Source organism: Scardinius erythrophthalmus (genome assembly GCF_964197995.2).
Source record: "Scardinius erythrophthalmus genome assembly, chromosome: 22".
In the NCBI taxonomy this organism is placed as follows: Eukaryota; Metazoa; Chordata; class Actinopteri; order Cypriniformes; family Leuciscidae; genus Scardinius; species Scardinius erythrophthalmus.
This window is the reverse complement of record NC_138242.1, coordinates 15,508,123-15,528,731: the sequence shown is the minus strand read 5'-3', so window position 1 is coordinate 15,528,731 and position 20,609 is coordinate 15,508,123. Positions and strand designations below refer to the sequence as shown.

General features: G+C 37.7%; 3 protein-coding genes across 14 annotated transcripts in view; 1 reads left to right on the top strand and 2 right to left on the bottom strand.

The window, feature by feature from the left end:
• The window catches only part of fam49bb (family with sequence similarity 49 member Bb), a 52,326-nt gene extending 44,529 nt beyond the window's left edge, over window positions 1-7,797 (bottom strand). The window contains exon 1 of the mRNA XM_081352209.1: window positions 7,454-7,797. The gene's annotated coding sequence lies outside the window, so the exon portion shown is untranslated. The remainder of the gene's footprint in view (window positions 1-7,453) is intronic.
• Window positions 7,798-8,673: 876 nt separating this feature from the next.
• On the top strand, window positions 8,674-11,233 carry eef1a1l3 (eukaryotic translation elongation factor 1 alpha 1, like 3). 2 transcript variants are annotated; one of them, XM_081352822.1, is made up of 7 exons: window positions 8,674-8,888; window positions 8,959-9,138; window positions 9,233-9,529; window positions 9,804-9,954; window positions 10,035-10,291; window positions 10,369-10,603; window positions 10,682-11,233. In XM_081352822.1, exons 1-7 carry the CDS (start codon window positions 8,745-8,747, stop codon window positions 10,792-10,794), a joined length of 1,377 nt encoding a protein of 458 aa, XP_081208948.1. In that variant the 5' UTR covers window positions 8,674-8,744; the 3' UTR covers window positions 10,795-11,233. The 2 variants fall into 2 exon arrangements, with proteins under 2 accessions (XP_081208948.1, XP_081208949.1); XM_081352823.1 differs by having other exon boundaries at window positions 9,269-9,529; window positions 10,682-11,153.
• Window positions 11,162-20,609, bottom strand: part of asap1b (ArfGAP with SH3 domain, ankyrin repeat and PH domain 1b) — a 99,779-nt gene continuing 90,331 nt past the window's right edge. For all 11 annotated transcript variants that reach the window (XM_081352811.1, XM_081352819.1, XM_081352816.1 and 8 more), the window contains one exon: window positions 11,162-12,526. In XM_081352811.1, coding sequence (XP_081208937.1) covers window positions 12,452-12,526 — 75 coding nt within the window. In that variant the 3' untranslated portion in view covers window positions 11,162-12,451. The remainder of the gene's footprint in view (window positions 12,527-20,609) is intronic.

Sequence of the window (20,609 nt, the reverse complement as noted above, 5' to 3'; positions counted from 1 at the left end):
AGATCAATAAGCACTTAAACATCTAGTGAGGCACTTTCTTTGCAATATGACCAACACAGAATCAATGAGTGTTGGATTTCACTCCAAAATAATATTTCTTCTTTAAAATGGTTTCACGTTCACCCTCAAGTACATTGAAGTTTAAAACAAACAAACAAACAATGTACTTTGTAGGGCAATCTGAAAGTTAGCATAACCGTTGTTCCCTCAACGTTGTTTTTTGGATTATTACAGAACATATGCTCTGTGATTTGCCGTATGTGTGGTTTTAACTGTGGTTATCATGAACTAAATGTATGCTACTATGGAAGACCAAGGGTAAATTTTAATAGTACTCAAACAGTCAGAATATTACAATTTTACCATTTAAAAATGAGCTGTTACAATTTTTACGTGTCACTGTTTTTGTTTATGAACAGAAATTTACATCTGCATCCTAACACAGGCTACTACTACTATTACTGTCAACTCAAGCTACTGTCAAATGTGCATTTTTAAGAGACAAAACATGTAATATTATTAATATTGCAGCCTGCACTGAAAACTGTGCTGAAGATACGTGTCAGGCAACACAAACACAAAGATTTGGCATTTATCGTAATAAATTATTAACAATATCGACTGATATAAAAAATGTTATCGTGATCATTTTGTGGGCCATATTGCCCAGCCCTAACAGTTAAACTGCATTTTTTCCCTTACATTTTATGGTTTTGGGTTAAATACTTTACTTAAATTAATTTGTGAATATATTTGTGAAACATTACTAGCTAAAATTATTTGATGAAACATTCTAGTAAGTGTGAGTCTTTAGGAAGCTCACGATCCGAGTCACGATCCAATTCCAAAACCATTCTTGATCTAGGCTACTTTTTTCTTATTAGTTTACCGACTTGAAAATCTTAAAGTCTTTTCTTTATTTAATTACATATATGATTATAAGTACTTTTTAAAATAATTACAAATGTATAAAATACAAAAAAAATAAAAAAAATAAAACATGTTTTAAGAATTTAAAACATAGATTTAAAACAAAAGAAGTAAATAAAAAAAAGAGGAACAAAGACACATTAGAAGTGCTTTCAGAATCTGAACGTTTTCTAGTCAAGAGCAGCGAGTGATTTTTCTCTCTTTTACTAATGACATCATAGACAGCGGGAAATCTAATAAGCTGCATTCACACTGATGCAGATCTCTTTTGAAATATAAGATGTTTTTGTCCTGTCTAATCTCTTAAAACATAACTGACTGAACGTTAATTCCGCATCATTAAAGCATTTTGAGATGCAACAAGTACATTTAACCACATTTAATACGGAGTCGCACACACAGACACATACACAAGCACTATTCACAAAGCGAAGTGAGCATTTGAAATTGAAAGCAGCATTCTGTCAGTAAGTTTCATATTTTTAATATATAAGCCTGCTGCATTACAAACTACATACTGTAAATGATGCCTCCGTAGAGCATTTGAGGAAAATACCAGCGGGCGAGAACGCACACTGCAAGCGTAACATGTCAAGCAATTGAAGCAAATGAAGCCAGCAAATGTCTTTGTAATTCTCTTCAACCTTTCTGAACTTCATGAAAGATTATTTTATGCCAAGTTCGAGTGGTGTGTGTGTGTGTGAGGAATTGGAAGCAAGCAGAATATGTTTCTAAAGCACACGTGCGTCATCCTGCATGCGGTTAAAAAAACTAAGTTCAGAATCTATTCTGAAATTCTCAGTATCGATCCAGAATCGTTGGAGAGAGATTCACGTTGCATTGATATTTTTCTCCCACCCCCAGTAAATTCACACATAAATGTTAAAATGTCTTAACGTAGATTAGTACACCTTTTCTTTTGGGCAAAAGAGTAAATGTGAAGCCCTGGGGTGGACCATCTAAAACCAGCCAAAGCCTCAAGCATGAAGAGTCATGAGCTGACTAATAAGGCAAAAACAAGCTTGACTCATATCCTCTTTAGGCCCTGGGACACCTCAGACATCACCTCAGACATCACCTCAGATAGCACTCACTATGCTGCTTTTATTCAGCTGTATTTAAATCACGATCACGTCACTCATGTTTTCTGACAGAAAGCAGAAAGTCTAGTATTCTGCTTTACTGAAGATTGGCATGTTAAAGGCAACAGATGGATATTGTTGGGTTTCCTTCCCAACTGTTGGCAAGTCATCTGTGCCGGTTGCCCTGTTCAGCCATCCTCACCATGGAAACGAGTGGGAGGAGACGCAGTGGGCACACAATATATGTAGAGTGTCAAAGTGACACAGCCAAAGTGAAATCTGAAAACAGGCTCATTGTTGCCAAACAAAAGAAATTACAGAACTGCAATTTAATTGGGCAATTAAATTGTAATTTCCCATTTAGCAATTTTCTGCAGGTCTGACTTTTACCAAAAAGATTTAACTAAATCTACAACATGACATTTCATTGTGTGTCTGTATTTGTATCTTTAAAGACATAATTGGCATCTGCAACATTTAACTTACAAAATGTTTTCTTTTTTTAAGGAATACAATATAAGGCAGGGCTTAAATGTGTTCATTAGGATTTGGTTGGGTTGTGAAAAATAGTCTATAATAAAATTGGTTAAGATTTCTCTAATCTCCACCCGTGCAGCTTTGGATAGACCAGCAGAAAGAAGTTGCTGGAAATTGCCATACCCATAATTATGAGATGGCAACCTGTGACTTTCAACACGGAGCTGTTTATGCATTTCTAGGTCAATATATCAATGATGAAATGAATCTGCAGCAGTCAGGTGGTACAAGTAAGAGCACTGCAAGTTGTTTACGTTCAATATTATTGTAAAGTTATGTGCTTTGAGACATGAGGTAATTGAAAGCCGTCTCTCGTCTTTGCAGACTCTGCTGTTCATGTCTTCTGAAGGAGGAGTGGCTTTGGAGAGCGTTCTGAAGGGAGGGTGGGATCTCATGCTTTCAAAGCTTGCTATTGCTAGCCTCTCTGAAATTGCCTACCAAAACAAACGCGAAACACTAAAAGGATCACATCCCGATTTTGATGCATCCGCCCCAACATTCACGTACACGCTATGCATGCAACACACACAGTGAACGACTATGGCGGAATCTGCCAATGTACAGTAACTACCGCCTGAAAGTATGAGGTCATCAATAGCCGCTTTTCCACTGTCGGGCCAGAAAGCTCCGCAGCGCTTCATCAAAACCAGCCCGTAACACACCTCTCTGGAACAACGTCACACAAACTCAGTTTCACCCAGAAATGGAAGTTTTATCAGAAAACTAATCAGAAAGAAATCACAGGAAACTATCGAGATCGCAAAACGAACATGATAAAAAAAAAAAAAAAAAATGTATGCACCTTTTAACATAATCACTGCAATAATGATCCAATCATAGACTCTTAAGCATTTGCCTATTTAAATCCAAACAATCCAAATTTTGTTGTGCAAGGCAGTGAATTTATTTATATTTTAAATTAGTTTTTATTTTTATATTTTCCATTTTTTATTTTAATCTTAGTTAAAGGTAAAGTAATTGTTTGTGGGGGGGGGGGGGTATTCTTTTTTTTATTTTCTTTCTTTTTTTTTTTACAGTTTTTATTCATTTTTATTTCATTTTTAGTTACATCAAGTTAAACCAAATGAAAATAAGAAATGTTGCCTTGACAAATAGCTGAAATAAAATACATTTTTGATATTTTATTTTATTTCAGTTAACCATTATTTTAGAGATGGAATTTTTTTGTATGCTTTTAGTTTTGGTTAACTATAATAACCCTGAGTGGAAGAGAGATTGCTAAGTTCACGCCTCCTTAAATCAATAGTAGTTGGAAAACATTGTATTTTCTTTTTCATTTCCTTTCAAGCACATGGGTACAAGTGCCAGATGTGTGTGTCAAATGTTTTCATTTCTATTTAACACTTCACAATTGAAATTTTAGAATCCTGATATGGCAATCAAGGGAAAATCGCACTACTCAGCTCAACAGTTACTGGTTGACATGTGGAGACATGACATTAAGACAGACATTACATGCTTCTGCAAGACAGAGTACAGAGATCACCTGAGGTTAAAAAAAAAAATCTATTCAAGTCCACAGGGGCATTTATATGTGCTTTTGAGGCTTAACAACACATATCAGTTAATGACATAACACTAAAACATCATTCAACCTTCAACATTCTTTAAAACATATCTACAGAACGTAAAAAGCATTACAAGACAAGCACACACATAAGAAATATGATGTTAATTTCCAGTGGTAAAGGCCAATGTGAGGTAAAACAGGAAGTTTCACGAGCCAGTTCAGAAGAAAGATTAGCACTAACAATAAGCTTCCTTATGTCTTTCATAGGCAAATTCTACAGATTAGCACTCTTAAAACAACAGGCCTACAGTATTGAGATCCCACTTATCCCACTATAAAATTTACCATGGTTTAACTAACTAAACACCCAACATAATTCTTCTCATAAATTTGCTTAAATTAATGTTAAAGAAAATGAGGAAAGAGTACACTGCTTCAATTACAAAATGTACATCGGCCATCACCGATTTGTACACTGCATTCTTGTGAGTGTTTTACAGCACCAATCCTTCACTAACCTCCAAATACACAAAACACTTTTCTTAGAACTAACATTCTTACTGGAATGAAAAGATTAGCAATAAGTGCTAATTACAATAATGCACACAGGGGCTCGTAAAATAAAAATTGGAGTATATTATATATATATATATATATTTATTTATTTATTTATTTTTATCTAGGAAAACATACCAAAGATACTCATCTTATACTCATATATCACAGGGGTAAAAATTATTTTTACCTCAACAGACTGACTGGACTACAACCAAATCATGGTTTGTGTCATGGAATGTCTTTGGATATGCGAATACTTTAATTATTAATTTAATTATTGAAGTATTTTAAGTATTTACTTTATTTTCTTTCTCACTGATTGCGAAGGAAGTGTCTCAATGTATTTTGTTTGGGCAGTGACAAACTCCTGTATATTTAAAAAAAGGATCAGCTGTCCCAATGCAATTTCCTGTTTCAAGTGGAAATGCATCAACACTGGAAAGAAAACAGAGCTCATCATCATACCATTTCATGGGGTCTCTAACAATAAAAAATGATTCACGAGCATGCCAAAAAAACAGCTTTGAATTCACTTAGTTTCCTCAACAAAAAAAATTCTGAGGAATTTCCGCTTTTGCAGCTAACCTGCAGATAACAATGAAATATGCACTGCGCAAATATTACAGCTGATAGTTTAGCCATGAATCAAGAGCACAGAGAGAAGTATAGTTTAAAAACCCAACCCCTTTAAAGGGGCTATATGTAGACTTCAGAAACTGCAAGAAACTAAACGTGATTTAAAGTCCCCATATACTTGCGGCAAAGTTCTTTTTCGTTCTTCGCTTCGAGGTAAAAAGAAGTACCTTTGCAGCGATATACTGTTAAAGAACATCCCAACGCCGCTCAACACTGCTAAGAGCGACGTTTAGATGAATATGTAAATATGTGCAGCCACTTTCATCTCAATAACAAAATGAACAACAAAAATGACAGAGGTGAGAAAACAGCAGTTAAGAAGCATCTGATCATAGTGATGTGGATATGTTTGCACAAGCTCTACAATTCAATGGCATCATGTCGACAGATCAGGTGATTAAAATTGCACTGTTATGATAGTTTTTATTATAAAGTATATTTGATACTATGGTCTGGCTATGTCAGACAATAGTTTGAATTAATCCCTTTTCTTTACATGACACATTGACATTACAGTACAGCCATTCTCTTTCGGCATTACCCTGAACACTGTACAAACCCAGTAAAAACGTCCCGAGTAATACATAAAAATCAGACAACTACAAGCTTTAAATGACCTAGGGAGTCGGAGCAGGTCTCGTATTAATTACAAGCTGTTCACACATGGACAATAAAAAAAGCAATTAATACATGAAAATTCTTATATATAGTCACTTTAATACAGTTAAGGTCAAAATTCATTCAAAGCTTCTTCAATTGTGGACTGTTAAATACAATTGTATACCATTAATCTAAATGCTTACTAAGGCAGTCCTCTCTCAAACAAGCAAACAAACACTAATGGACACACCAATCACTTCAACATCAGAAACAGAAGCAGATTTAAGTACCTTTATTCACGACATCTGTCCGTTAAACAAGCAGACCCACAATGTTTACTCCTCATGGTCTGACATGCAGGCAAAGCAAAGTATGCTTAGTATCCATTATATTTTTATCAAACTTACATAAATGATGATCCATCCAATTTACTTCCTGCACAACAATGATATAAAATGCAATCCCAGCAGGCAACATCCTCCAACACAAGCAAACAGGTTACACATAAAAAAAAGAGAAAATCTCAATCTAGCTATGACTTAAAATATAGGCAAAAAGTGTCAAAAAACACGACATCAGAGTCTTCCTGTATGCTTGACTTCAAGCCTCACCTACATACCATAAAAGGACAGAGAGGTGATAAGATGTTAATCGAATGATATGAACGCAGTAGCCCCACATGAATAACTATGATGACAGATATTTATCCAATGGCATATATTTGGAAATGCCAGCGTAATACATGAGGAGGTTTATAGAGTGATACGAATATATTCATCATTTTGATTTACATACCAATAAATACCTACATCAATCTAATGATTTTAATAAGCCAATCAAACAATTCTGACATCTTAATCAGTTTGGAAACAACATGTTTTGCAAGTACTTTCATTAAACTGCACAATGCATATGGATAAATGGACATTTAGACATTTGGACATTTAGTGCACTACACTTGAACACTAGATTACAATATACAGTAACCACTTGGAATCTGTGTAAAAGCATCAGATGGACCTTTGACTAATGAATTTTCACGATTGGTCAATACTTTTACAAATAATTTTACATTAGACATTTCTAGCCAAAGAAATGTTGTAGACCTGAGCATGATCAGAAAATGTGTAATTAGACATTTACATGTGTTTTTTAAGATACAAAATAAAACTCCATGACGTTTCCTTACCTATCACATTTTTTAAATATCCTGATATTTCAGGGTTTTCCATGACAATGGAAACAGAACAGCAATAGTGTCTATTTCTGCTTATGAAAAGTGTAAACCCTGTGTTGCACAATGCATGGCAGAAGTTCCACAGCACTGCATTGTATGACACAAATCTGCTTTACTTTTTTCCACCCATAAATGCATTTTAACATCGTCATACAATAATATTTCATTTGTTCCTGTCTAAACGCTTTCAAACAACGGATAGCCACGGGTGCCATCGTGCTGAAAGCACACGTACCGCTCAGTCACATGCTGTACAACAGCAACCATGCATTGAGTTATGAATATACACAATAAAGCGCAGTACGTGCAGCATAAAGATATAAGAGTGGAACGAAAACGCACCTTTGAATTCGAAGCAATGAGGGGGAAAACGTATGGAGTCCAGGTAGCACGCTATAAGCTCCAGGGAGAAGGCTTTAGATATCTCTCTCTCTCTGTATCTGAGCCTCTCTCGCTCTCTCGCTCTCAGCTGTCTTACCGACTGTTATTTCCGGGTTAATAAAACGTCATTGTGTTCTTGCATTTTAAACCAAACGCTTAAATCAAGCACCACACATCATCATAAAATATGAAAACCAAGGACATGACTTTAAATTCTATATATTCTCGTGTGCATTAGACACGCGACGATTTGTTTTAATATAACTAAAGTTAATGTAGTTGTTTCAACACGCCCCCTGCCGGCCAACGCTTATGCGACACACCTGAGGGATGAACTCATTCCTGTTATGTAAACCTGTGCAAATGCAACAAGTTTTCTGTCACCCAATCACACATAATGTCATATTCACGTGACGAGCCATAGGCTACTTGAAACTTTGATATAATTCCCATCTACAAATTAAATATTCTACTACCGGGCAAGGTTTTTTTTTAACTAATAAAAAAACATGGACGTTTAAATCTGAATGCAGGAATTTGTGGTAATCAAAGTTGCTTGTTTAAAATATACTTTTTTCATGCCATTCATTACATTTACAGCCATCATGTATTTATAAACATTTCAAAAAATAAATAAATAAATAAATAAATTCGAACCCCAATTAAATAGTCAATCAGTTACAGTAAAACAGCAGCAACGATCACAGTTTTTTATTTATTTAATTTTTTATTACGACGCTTAATCCGAACCTGAAATAAAAGCATGAGAAATACATTATTTATTAATAGCTATAATTTATAGCTATTAATAAATATAATGGAATAAAAATGGAGCTGGTATTATAGCCGCCACTGCCGTCAAGAAATAAAAATAAATAGGCTAGATGAAAAATGATAGAAAGATTGGGAATGTTACAGTTATAAGGAGATAACAAACTATTTACTTTGATTTATGAAGAAGAATTTTAATAGGCCTATGTGTTTTGTGTTGAGAGAGAATTATGTATAGGCCTATGCTATTTTTATAATATAGTAAATTGTAGATTTAAGGCTATTCTAGTTAATTGCGGGCGTGGTCTTTATTTCAGTGGTTATTGATCACACCAGGACTCAATCACCATCATCCATAACTAATCCTTCCCAATTAGTTACTATATAAGCTCCGCTGTGGTTTTGAAGTCTCGCTAGGAACAAGGCATATGTTTGAAGTTCTGTAGTTGCTGTCTAAAACTTTAATTACTTTAACTATAATATGGCTAAAGAAAGGATCCATATTAACTTGGTCATCATTGGCCATGTGGACAGTGGTAAATCCACAACCACTGGTCAACTGGTTTACAAATGTGGAGGAATTGACCATAGAACTATTGAGAAGTACGAGAAGGCTGCAACCCAGGTTAGTATCAACTTAAATTGTGTATTATGATTGTTTAGGTGGTAGACTTTAATTTCTTTTTCTTTTTAAGATGGGAAAGAGTTCTTTCAAGTATGCCTGGGTGCTGGACAAATTGAAAGCAGAAAGGGAACGTGGCATTACAATTGACATTTCCCTGCTGAAATTCAACACTCAAAAATACACTTTTACCATAATTGATGCACCTGGCCATCGTGACTTTATCAAGAACATGATCACAGGGACCTCTCAGGTATTGATGTTTACGAGTGTTTATCTGGATTTCTTTACTGGTATTACCTATACAACCTAGTTGAATAAAATGGCAATCTTTCTTTACTACTAAGGCTGATGCTGCTCTACTGATTGTCTCTGCTGCAAAGGGTGAATTTGAGGCTGGGATTTCTCGCAATGGCCAGACAAGAGAGCATGCTTTGCTGGCGTACACCCTTGGGGTCAAACAGCTCATGGTTTGCGTCAACAAAATGGACCTGACCGAGCCACCGTTCAGCCAGAAACGCTATGATGAGGTGGTGAAGAACGTTTCTGTGTTCATAAAGAAGATTGGCTTTGAGATTGGTGCTGTACCTTTCATACCCGTTTCTGGCTGGATTGGTGAGAACATGATTGCCCCATCTCAGAAGGTGAGGCCACTCTACGCACCCCATGGATATCTAGACAAGAGTGCCTAAATCCTGTTCCTGGACTACTACCCACCTGCAGAATTTAGCTCAAACCCTGCTTCAACACACCTGTCTGTAATTATCACATGCTCCTGAAGATCTTCATTAACTGGTTCAGGTGTGGTTGATCAGGGTTGGAGCTGAACTTTAGAGACTGGTAGATCTCCAGGAACAGGACTGGACACCCCTGATGTAGAGCTGCTATAATCTTGATTGCTTGTATGTTCTGTTTCAGATGCCATGGTTCAAAGGGTGGAAGCTCAAGAGGAAAGAAGGCCATTCAAATGGTCGAACCTTGTTGGAGGTGCTCGAATCCCTACTTCCTCCAGTGCGTAATGCGGGCAAGCCACTGCGCCTTCCCCTACAAGATGTCTACAAGATTGGTGGTGGGTTCAACTGCCAAGTGGGCAAGGTCTCAATTTAAATCCGTTTTGGATGGTACCCTTGACATATGCTATGCCCCCAGGTGTTGGCACCGTCCCTGTGGGTAAGATTGAGACGGGCATCCTGAAGCCTGGAATGGTTCTAACCTTCTCACCAGCGAAGTTAACTGCAGAGGTCAAGTCCATTGAGATGCATCACCAGGGGCTTCAGACTGCCCTCCCTGGCCACAATGTGGGATTCAACATTAAAAATGTCTCTGTAAAAAATCTTCGGAGAGGTGATGTAGCAGGGAATGCACAGCAGGACCCTCCGTCGGATGTCAACAGTTTTATTGCTCAGGTAGCTATGCTTGTTTTGACGTTGTTTTGAACTCTGGCTGACAAACTAGTGATTGATTCTCTTGTGCATTTCAACAGATCATAATGCTGAACCACCCAGGCAAAATCAAGGTCGGTTACTCCCCTGTACTGGACTGCCACACGACCCATGTTTCCTGCCGTTTTGCTGAGCTGAGGGAGAAGCTAGATCGGCGTACAGGGAAGAAACTGGAGAATTGGCCCCAGTACCTGATGTCAGGAGATGGTGCCACAGTCAAACTTGTCCCTAACAAACCCCTATGTGTGGAGAGCTTCTTTCATTATCCACCTCTGGGTAAGGCACTGGATTTAAGTGCTCAAAATACTGCTGAAAAAAGCCATGTTTTAAAGTCACTTTTTTTTTTCCTAACAGGTCGATTTGCTGTAAGGGATTTAAAACAGACTGTTGCTGTTGGGGTCATCAAATCTGTGGAGAAGGTGGACCAAGCCAAAAAGACGTCACAAAAAGCTCCTGTATCAAAATGAGTTAATCATTTTGTCCCTTTTATAATTTCTTTACCAGCAGTCTGGTATGTGAGCCAAAAGGTTCTCTTTAAGTTGAGTATTTTTGTATAGTTTTATGGAAACACTTTGTGTTGCCTTAAAGTGAAGTCTTTTTAAATGTTGATGTATTCAATTGTTTGAATTGAATGTGAGGCCCAATATGAGGTTTGGTATGGCTGTAGATTAAAAAAAGCATTACTTTTTGTTGCTGGACTGCAAATAAATTTAAGTTTTCACATCAGTTTGTCATGCTTGTGTGGTCTGAGTCCACTTGGAGTTGCTGTAATCTGAATTGGTCACAACTTGACCATAATTGTTAAACGGGACACTTGAGACTTGAGTCTTGTTTAACATGAAGCCATTTTATTGATAATGGAATGAGGAACATGTTTAGACAGTGGACACCGTCCTCAAAATCTGCAGTTTAAAAGAAACCTGTAGAACATCACACTTCTCCCAATTCATCCACATTATATCCTAAGTAGGTGCAGCAAAAGGGGTTAATCTTTTTCAGAGTTAAGTAACTCAAGTTGTAACAGCTAACTTTGACTTGAACTTCATACAATGCTCATAAGTTGATGGATAAACCTGACATACTAGAACCTTGATTTGTTTCCTCAAAGGATTGGATTGACCAAATCTCCCATTAGAAACTAGTTGTCAGTCCATTAAAAAAAAATTGAGCAGCTACTGGCAGCATGGATGAAAATGGCATAGATTCCAATTAAAATACAGTACATCCATGTCTATCACTTAAATTATAACATCTATAAACTGAGTAAACGACTTACCTATTTTCAAAAATATTTCAAGTAACCAAGATCTCTCAAAACAATATTAATGACAAAGGATGACCTTTGTGGAACACCACTGGATTACAAAGCGCTGTCCTTCAGTAAGACGGTAGTAAATGTACTTGGATAAAACACTGATATGGGATCACAGAGGAACATCCTGTTCACACAGGTAATTGTGTATGCATTGCAGAGGTTAATTATTTTACACTAGGTAGCAAGAACAAAGAAACAGCAAACAAAATAACATTTCACTCTGACATGCTTTAGTGGTGTTAGGAAATGTGAAGGTAAAAACATGTAAACGAAAACCAATGTAAAGTCCAGTTGTTCCATCAGGAAGAGAAGTCGACTTCTATCTGTCCCTGCTATAGATGATAGCAATGATGGACACATTAATAAAACTTATTTGAACAAAACTGGCCCCAGCCGTAACTTACTGGCAGGTAGAGTACAAGTTCACAAATTTACTTTTCAGACCAACACAGGTTTCTACATTTACAGAAAAAAATAATCACACACTCATCCTTGTGTGAAACACACACGCACACATTTATGTACAATCTTATATACAGAGATACAGTATCAGTAATAGTGGAGGGAAAGTGCTGGTCTTTTAAGTGGGTGCAGTCTAGCCGTTGTGCGGTAGGCTTTATAAAACGGTATGGATAACAGCGGTACAGTTAGACATTTTATTTACACTGTCTCTGACGATGGTAAGGTGATGTGTTTTTCATTGTGGTTCCATCTTAAAACTTGCATTGTTGATTCAGCAGCTAAGTCAAGTGCGTCCCATAGCCAGAGGTATTGCGCTGGTTGGGAGGTGGAGAACCGATGTTTGTGTGTCAATCAGACAAGATATGAACAAAAGACATGGGAAATACACCTTTCCTCTCTGGCTGCCCCTCGATGTGCCCAATCTGAGGACAAAAAAGAAAGGTTAAAATCATGTGGCTCTGAAAAATAGATGAATATCTGAAAATGAACGCACACCAGAGGATTACCAATTCATTTTCAATAATTCAATGGTCAGAACAATTCTGCTTGTAGCATGGTAAGCACATGTACATGTCCATTTAAAGAGTTTTTGACAAGCAATTTTTCAGGTTTTCATCCTTTAAAGGTGCAGTCTTGTAAGAATGACAACTAGTGGTCAAAATAGGTATTGCAGTCCAAATTCAAAATATCGGAGATCCCCCTGCTCCTCAGACTGGACGGCGCTCACACAGGTTGCCAGTTTGAGCACACGCAACAGGAACTAGCGCAATGGACAATGACAATTGGCAACGTGCAGTATCACAGACCAAAACAAAAACAAACATTCCAGTCTGGAAACGCACATTTCAAAGTAAAATAACTGGCTGTAGAAGTGTTTTTCAGAGAAACAAGTATGTGAACTTAACATATTTCCTCAATATATGCAACCATATTAAAAATATATTATTTTTATGCTTTAGTAGAGTGAAAAAGTTGCATACAGCACCTTTAAAAGACACTGTTTGCACTTTTGGTTGTATTCCAGGTAGTCTGTATGTTCATATGCTGTAAGAAATGTGTTTCCTTTTGGTGCAATAAACAGCCTCAAGTAGTTTGTTGTTTTTGTCTTTCTTGTTTAAGATAAATTAGGGAAAGTATTTAAAGAATCCTATACAGGGTTTTTTGTACCTGGTAGTTCTAGGAACTAGCCACCAGGGTGGTTCTCCGAGAACTAATGGTTCCCTTAGGAACAATTTTCTGGTTGCATTCGCACAGCCAGTAGGAACTCTGAAGTGACGTACGCCGTCGTGATGTGTGTGTTGAGACTTATTTTGACGGCACTGAGAACGACAAAGCCTGAGCGCACAGTGCTCGCATACATTAGTTAACTATCTGTCTAACAGTCCAGTCTAAAGCCCCGTTCACACCGCCATCGAGTCGCATGTGGGCATTCGTAGTGCTGTCGCTCTAATGTTATTGGCAGACTGCACGTCTGGCCTTATCTATAGAAAGTTTAATCACAAGTGATATATAAAAATAAGATATCATTCTAATTTGACTAAGAATTAGGCTTAAAGTGGTCATATAATGGTACATGCACTTTTACAAGTTGATTGTACTGAAATGTGTGTCGGCAGTGCCTGTACACAACCATCATAAAATGATAAAAATCCATCCAGTGTTTTTTTTTTTTAATCTTCTTATATGTTTTCCCCCATCTCAAATCAAGCCGTTCGATTTCGTGACGTCATAAAATCGACGCCCCTCCCACGATTGTTGATTGAAAGCAGCGTTTCAACACAGACCCGCCCTCGCTCGTGAGCGAGCTGTCAATCATAGTCCACGCAGACCGGCGCGGTCATTGTTGATACGCTGGACTGGAGCACTGTCTATGAGCAGAATGGCGTCTAAGCGATTGTGGTGTTCTGTTCTTGGGTGTCATAAGGAACACAGCATCATTTTGATGTTCCTAAATCCGAACCGCTGAAGACGCAGTGGCTGAGTTTGTTTTCGAAGGGAATATTCCCCACGATCAACATCAATGCTTTCATGTTTGCGCGAATCATTTCACACATCAGACTGCTTTACAAACGAGGTCAGTATAAAGCTGGTTTTGCTAAGAAGCTGCTCCTGAAAAAAGGATCGGTACCAACTATTCGTGTTCCTGCTGCACCTCCAGAATAACTGAAGTGAGTGTAACCTTTTATTAACCTTTATATTAATATTTATATTAATCTTTGCAAATCGCTTGCTGCACGCTTCACGATGAATGCGGCTGCTTACACTCAGGGTACATTACAGCATGTTTTCTATGTCCGACGTTCTCAATATAATTCATAATCCCACATTTATAATGAACAACGCGTTATGGTTATTGTGTTATACATACAGTCGGCATCTAGTCATAGCTGGGGGCGTGGTCTGGCACGGCGGGGGGGAAAACACCACGAACATCGTGTGTATTTGAATGACAAAAATGTCTATTGCGAGTAGAGGTGGGCGATATCCAAATTGTTGTCTGGACGATATGCAAAATTGGGATATCGAATATTTCATAATTTGTACAATACGACTCCCCAAACATGAAAAGAGCTGAAAGAAGTTAAAGAGAAAACAAATAACGCACACTATAACCTTCTAAACAATTATATGTAGCGATTTTTAAAGGGGTGGGGTGAAATGCTATTTCATGCATACTGAGTTTTTTACACTGTTAAAGAGTTGGATTCCCATGCTAAACATAGACAAAGTTTCAAAAATTAAGTTGTACGTTTGAAGGAGTATTTCTGTGCGAAAAAATACTCCTTCCGGTTTGTCACAAGTTTCGGAAGGTTTTTTTCGAGTATGGGCCTGTGTGACGTCTGATGGAGCGGAATTTCCTTATAACTCAACTTTCAGATTGACGCTCAAAACGCCCAAAACGCGACGCCGAGGAATTTGACGCTCCTTGCAGCTGAGAGAAGCCAGCTTCCATTGAAAATGAATGACTTCCGGTAGCTTTGGAAGCTCAAGTCGGCGGCGGTGTGAACGCACAGTAAGGGTCCTAAAGGCACTTCTCCCGGAAGGGCGCGCGCGCACCCGTAGACCAGAGCGACGAGCGAGAGAGCGAAAGCAGTACGCCCATCGAAGCGCTGTGCTCGCGTTGTCAAAGAAAGAAGTGTGTTTTTGGTTGCCAGGGCAAGACAACCCTGCACAGACTCCCGAAGAACCCAGCGTTAAGGGACCAGTGGATGGAGTTTGTTTTTCCAGAGCATCAACGGAGTTCCCTGCATTTCGACGATGATTGTTTTATAAACAAGGCCCAGTTCGACGCCGGATTTGCAGATCGTCTAATGCTTAAGAATGGAGCAGTCCCAACGATAAAGGTTAACGGTCGTGCGTTGGAACCGCAGGCGGTGAGTAAAACTGCTTCAAATGTCTGTGTGTTGTTAGCTATCGGCGCGTCAGCACAGCAAGTAAACAGTGAACAGCGCTCGTGATTCTTTAGCTCCGCCCACACAGCACGCCTCCAGCCGCTCATTTTTTTTTCTGGAAAGACTCGGTACAGCCTATCTTTCTTTTATAAATATAATAAAACTTAAAGACTTTTTGGAGATATGAAGGATGCAATACTACTCTATAGGTACTCAAGATTAACATGAGATTGACTGAAACTGAGTGTTTCACCCCCCCTTTAATGCTGTAGGGCAGTACTATTCCCGGAAGCAACCTCCGAGTGGCCCAGCCCATGGTCCCGTGTCGTCAAAAACACACATTCATACGTAAATTCGAAATAGTGCGCGCAGAAGCACATGCGCAAAACCGTTTTGTCAAATGATATATGAATTATTTTTATTTTATCATATGTCATTTTACAAAAGGACATTTTACAAACCTACGTTTTGCGCATGTGCTCCTGCACGCACTTTTTCATTCACAACACAGCAATCAGAGGAGGATGCGCTGAAAACTGTAATGCTGTTCTCTTCCTTCATAACTCGTACTGAGAAGGTTTGAGTTGCAGAGGAATTTGTGACTGTTTCACCTGTTCAACCACATCAAAGTTTCGTAATTAGTAAGTCCGTGCTTTTTCTCTTTTTGTTGTGCTGAAGGGCCGCTGTGCCTTGGTGAAACGGTGTTTGTACGCGAAGAGCTCTTTTCCAAAACGCCATAAACCTAAAAAGCTGCTCAAAAGAACCAGCAAAAGTAATGATTATGAATATGTACAATATAAGACATTTTAATTGTTTATTAATTTCTGTGTCGGCTGCAAAGATGAAGTTGACGATAGGCTATTGACTCGCGATCTTCGCAGTAGGCTAGTGAACGCATCGGAGAAATGCACATTTATTAGGCTACATTTTGTTTTGTTTTGGATGGTTTTGTTTAGAACCAGCTTTCTGTAAATATATTTCACATTTTTTAGGCCTGTGAGGCGAGTAGGCTACGGTTCGGTTCATGATGATATAATCTCCAGTTCAAGCACCTTATGTTGTGATTGCTAGCCTATATTTACTTATGTATTAAATCCAGGAAATTTGTTAATGAAAAATTTATTAAAATTAAGATACAATTAATACAAAACGAAATTCGTTTTAAAGAAAGGCTTTGTGCTTTCTGTTTTGGGGTCTCTGTGAAAGTTTTAAAGTCTTTTAGTGCTGCTTTCAGAGCACTCGTGTCCATAATGGAGAACTGTCACGTAATATTGTGTTTTCCTCATAAATGCAAACACGAAAAATAAAAGACAAAATACTTTTTTAAAAAGACAAACCATCAAAAAAAAAAAAAAAAGGATTTATAGCGTTTTGGGGGAAAAATGGATGGATTTATAGCGTTTTGAAAATATATTTTTTTTTACTTTGAATTTATCATCAACAATATTGTTGTTTGATTTAAAGGGCACCTATTATGCAAAATTCACTTTTACATGGTGTTTGAACATAAATGTGTGTTGGCATTGTGTGAGCAAAACCACCCTAGAATGATAAAAATCCACCCAGTAGTTTTTTTACTATATCAATAAATCACAAGCACTGTCTCAGAACGCCCTGTTCTAAGATTGCTCTCACTGTGACGTAGAATTGCGCTAAGCCCCACCGACGTTGTTTGATTGACAATCTGGTTTTGGCATAGACCCCGCCCTCGGTGATCTGTACACCATCCTCCATTGTTTCAACGACAGCCGGTAATGTCTCCTAAGAAGTGTAGGTGTTCTGTTTTGTGATGTAAGAATGGACATAGTAGTCTTCACTGACATCAGACCCACTGAAAACGCAGCGGATGGATTTTATTTATGAAGAAAAGGCGCCACTTAAACTTCCTAAATACGTTTATGTTTGCGCGAATCATTTTCTGACTGACTGTTTAGTGAACGAGCGTTAAAGTTAATCCTCAAGTGTGGATCGTTGCCTACTGTTCGCGATCCAACGTCACCTCCAGAAGAAGTAAGTGTATTTTATGATTTTTGAGCAAATAGTCATTTCAATCGATGTCAGCCAGTTCAACAACAAATGCGTCTAATTGTCTAAAGCTATTTATTGTCGTCGTCATAGGATGTCTCAACAAACAAACAACAAATTTTTTGCAGCAATTACAAATGTAAATAAATTAAGGTCTGCTCTATCTCCATAGACAGTATATAAACGTCTATCTCCCTGCAGCATGTTTTCTGGTTCTGTAGCCATCTTCTCACATTTGCCACATAAGCACCTGTACGGCAAGTAATGTCAACATGACGCAACAGCCCCCCTTGCATAAATATAATTTCGTTTGTACTTAAGAAAAAAAAAATTAGTTTGTACTTAGCAAACGTTATCACAGTATTTGTGTGTGTGTAGTTTCAAAAAATTGCGCGAACGTTATCACAATTCGTGTGTGTGTGTGTGTGTGTGTGTGTGTGTGTGTGTGTGTGTGTGTGTGTGTGTTGCACATCCATAATTGCAAAGGGGACACGATTAAAACTTTGTAAGTACATAAATGTATCAAATAACCATTCCGAGACGTCGTGTTTTCATGTGTTCTCATTCGTGTTTCTTCTGCTGGAGTCTCTTCATCATCTGGGTCCAGCAGGGCGGGGATATGCAGCTCATTTACATTTAAGGTGGTACACACCAAAACAGCTCTTTTTAAAACAGGCCCCAAAAACGACATTTTCAAATGGTTATAATAAATTAACTGTGGGGTATTTTGTGCTGAAACTTCACAAATACATTCTGGGGACACCCAAGACCAATATTACATCTTGTAAAAAGGGGCATAATAGGTGCCCTTTAATAATCACTGTTGCAAGAGGTGCCTAGTTCCGTTTTTTTTTTTTTTTGTAAGTGGAAAAAGTAGGGGCTACCTCAGATTTTGTTTTTTTCTATAGCCTACAATAATAGGTCAAATGCAGCAAGTCAAAAGACCAACTGGACCTTCTTTGCCAGTTTGCACACATTTCTTTGAAGGATGGCAAAAATATCGTCTGAATATCGATATCAAGATATTGGAAAAAAATATCGAGATATTCATTTTTGTCAATATCTCCCACCCCTAATTGCGAGTCATTGACGCCTGTCGACCGGCAACGGTACATTGCAAAATTAAGTGCAATAGGTTATGATTGCCCTTATTTAATTAAAAACTGGGTCAATGACCCAACCAAATGGCCAGAGGTGTCGTTGCCAGATATATTTTGTTATCTGCAGGGAACTACACTAACCTTTTCCACTGGTGGCACTTGCGCTACTAACTTTTTCAGTTACTGGCGCAAAACATGATTTGGTCGCACAAATTATGTATAGTTAGCCGCTCTGGATAATAATAAACAATAATGAAACTGTATTACATACAGATGTGCTTTTTATTTTACTTGCCATCTTTTAAACCACATGCCTTCTTGTTTTTGTTTTCTTTAACATTGGTTGGGATAGATATTCTCCTAAATGGATTTCAACATGCTATGGTTGGCACAGATGGGCAGACTCCTGAACTCTTCAGTAGTGATGCACCGATGTGAAAATTGTGGTCGATACCGATAATAACCAATATTAATATTGCTATAAAACAGTAAAAAAAAAAAAAAAAACAGGAACATTGTGTACAATTAAGATAGGCTACTTAATTTATTATTCCAATGGCAAAAATATTGTATCACGATTTTTTTCAGGAAAATAACGATTTTATCACGATTCTTTTTTATGTTGGTTTTACCAAACAGTTGATGTACCCCAGTGACTTAGTATATTTTTCTCCTTTGGAAGTCAATGGGGACCAGCTACTGGATAGCCACATTCTTCAAAAAATTAATATTAGAAAAATATTAGAAGGAAGTTAATACAGGTTTGGAACAACATTAGAGTGCGTAAATGATTTTTGGGTGAACTATCCCTTTAGGGACAAGCGGCAGCGTGTTTACTATTGCTACTGTCTCTTTGAGAGTTGCGCGCGACGCGTCTAATATACACGCATTTGACAAGCAGATTTACTCAATTTTCTCAAGTTTGCTTTCACTTTAGACATAACCGACTTTGTTTATCTAAACCTTGTGTGTATTTAACAGTATAAGCACAATAAGACTCGAAAGATAACTTAGTCCAGTATCCAGGCGCTGGTAGACAGGCTTTTAGTGCATGTGAGCTTCACATGTACGCGCTGAGGAAGGAACGCACACGTTAGAACACGTTAAAATATAAAACGTTAAATATTAAATGTAAACTATAGCCCGTCAATTTTCATTTTACAATTATCTTCTCTCTCTGTGTGTGCGCGTCCGTGTTTGTGAGAGAGAGAGAGAGCCGCTCGCGCAGCACTGATACAATGGTAGGCTACGTTTTAATCTCTAAGTAACGGTCGCGGGGCTGAAGTTAACTTGATGTTTTGAATGCTCAGAGGCAGAGCACGTTATAAAACGTATTCTTAAAATACACATTTCTGTTTTAATAAATGCTCATAGTAAATCATAGCATATTGCCTAAAACATAGGTACAAAAATAATCAGTGATACATTTGCGACCCATTAAAAATTAGGGTCGCAATGGCATTTCAAAAGGTCGCATATGCGACCATTTTGGTCGCAGTGTAGTTCCCTGGTTATCTGGTTGAATCTCCAGGTAAGACATTGCGGTAGCTGTGCTGCTGAAAACAGCTGTTTTTGACCAGGTAAAATGAGTGTTTTCTTACAATACTAATGAGATTTTTTAATTAAAGTATATTACAGACTTTTAATTTAGACCCTAAAGAATCATATTAGCTGGTACAAAAATGGCATTATATGACCCCTTTAAAAGATTTAAAAGTAATATTATGCTGTTGAAGAGTGTTGTTATATTAACCACAGCAGTAGTCAGTGCATTAAATCATTAACTAGATTAATGATCGATCAATCAACAAATTAAACTCACTCATACGGTCAACAGTTAGGCCTACTAAAACGTCATTCGAATTTGACAAATAATACATTTTCTTGTCCCTAATGATCAACTTAATGCAGTGGAAACTGTAAAATGAACTGTCTGTGGTGTTGTGTAGTGATACATAGAACCGTTGGGTGAAGCGGTCATGTTTTAT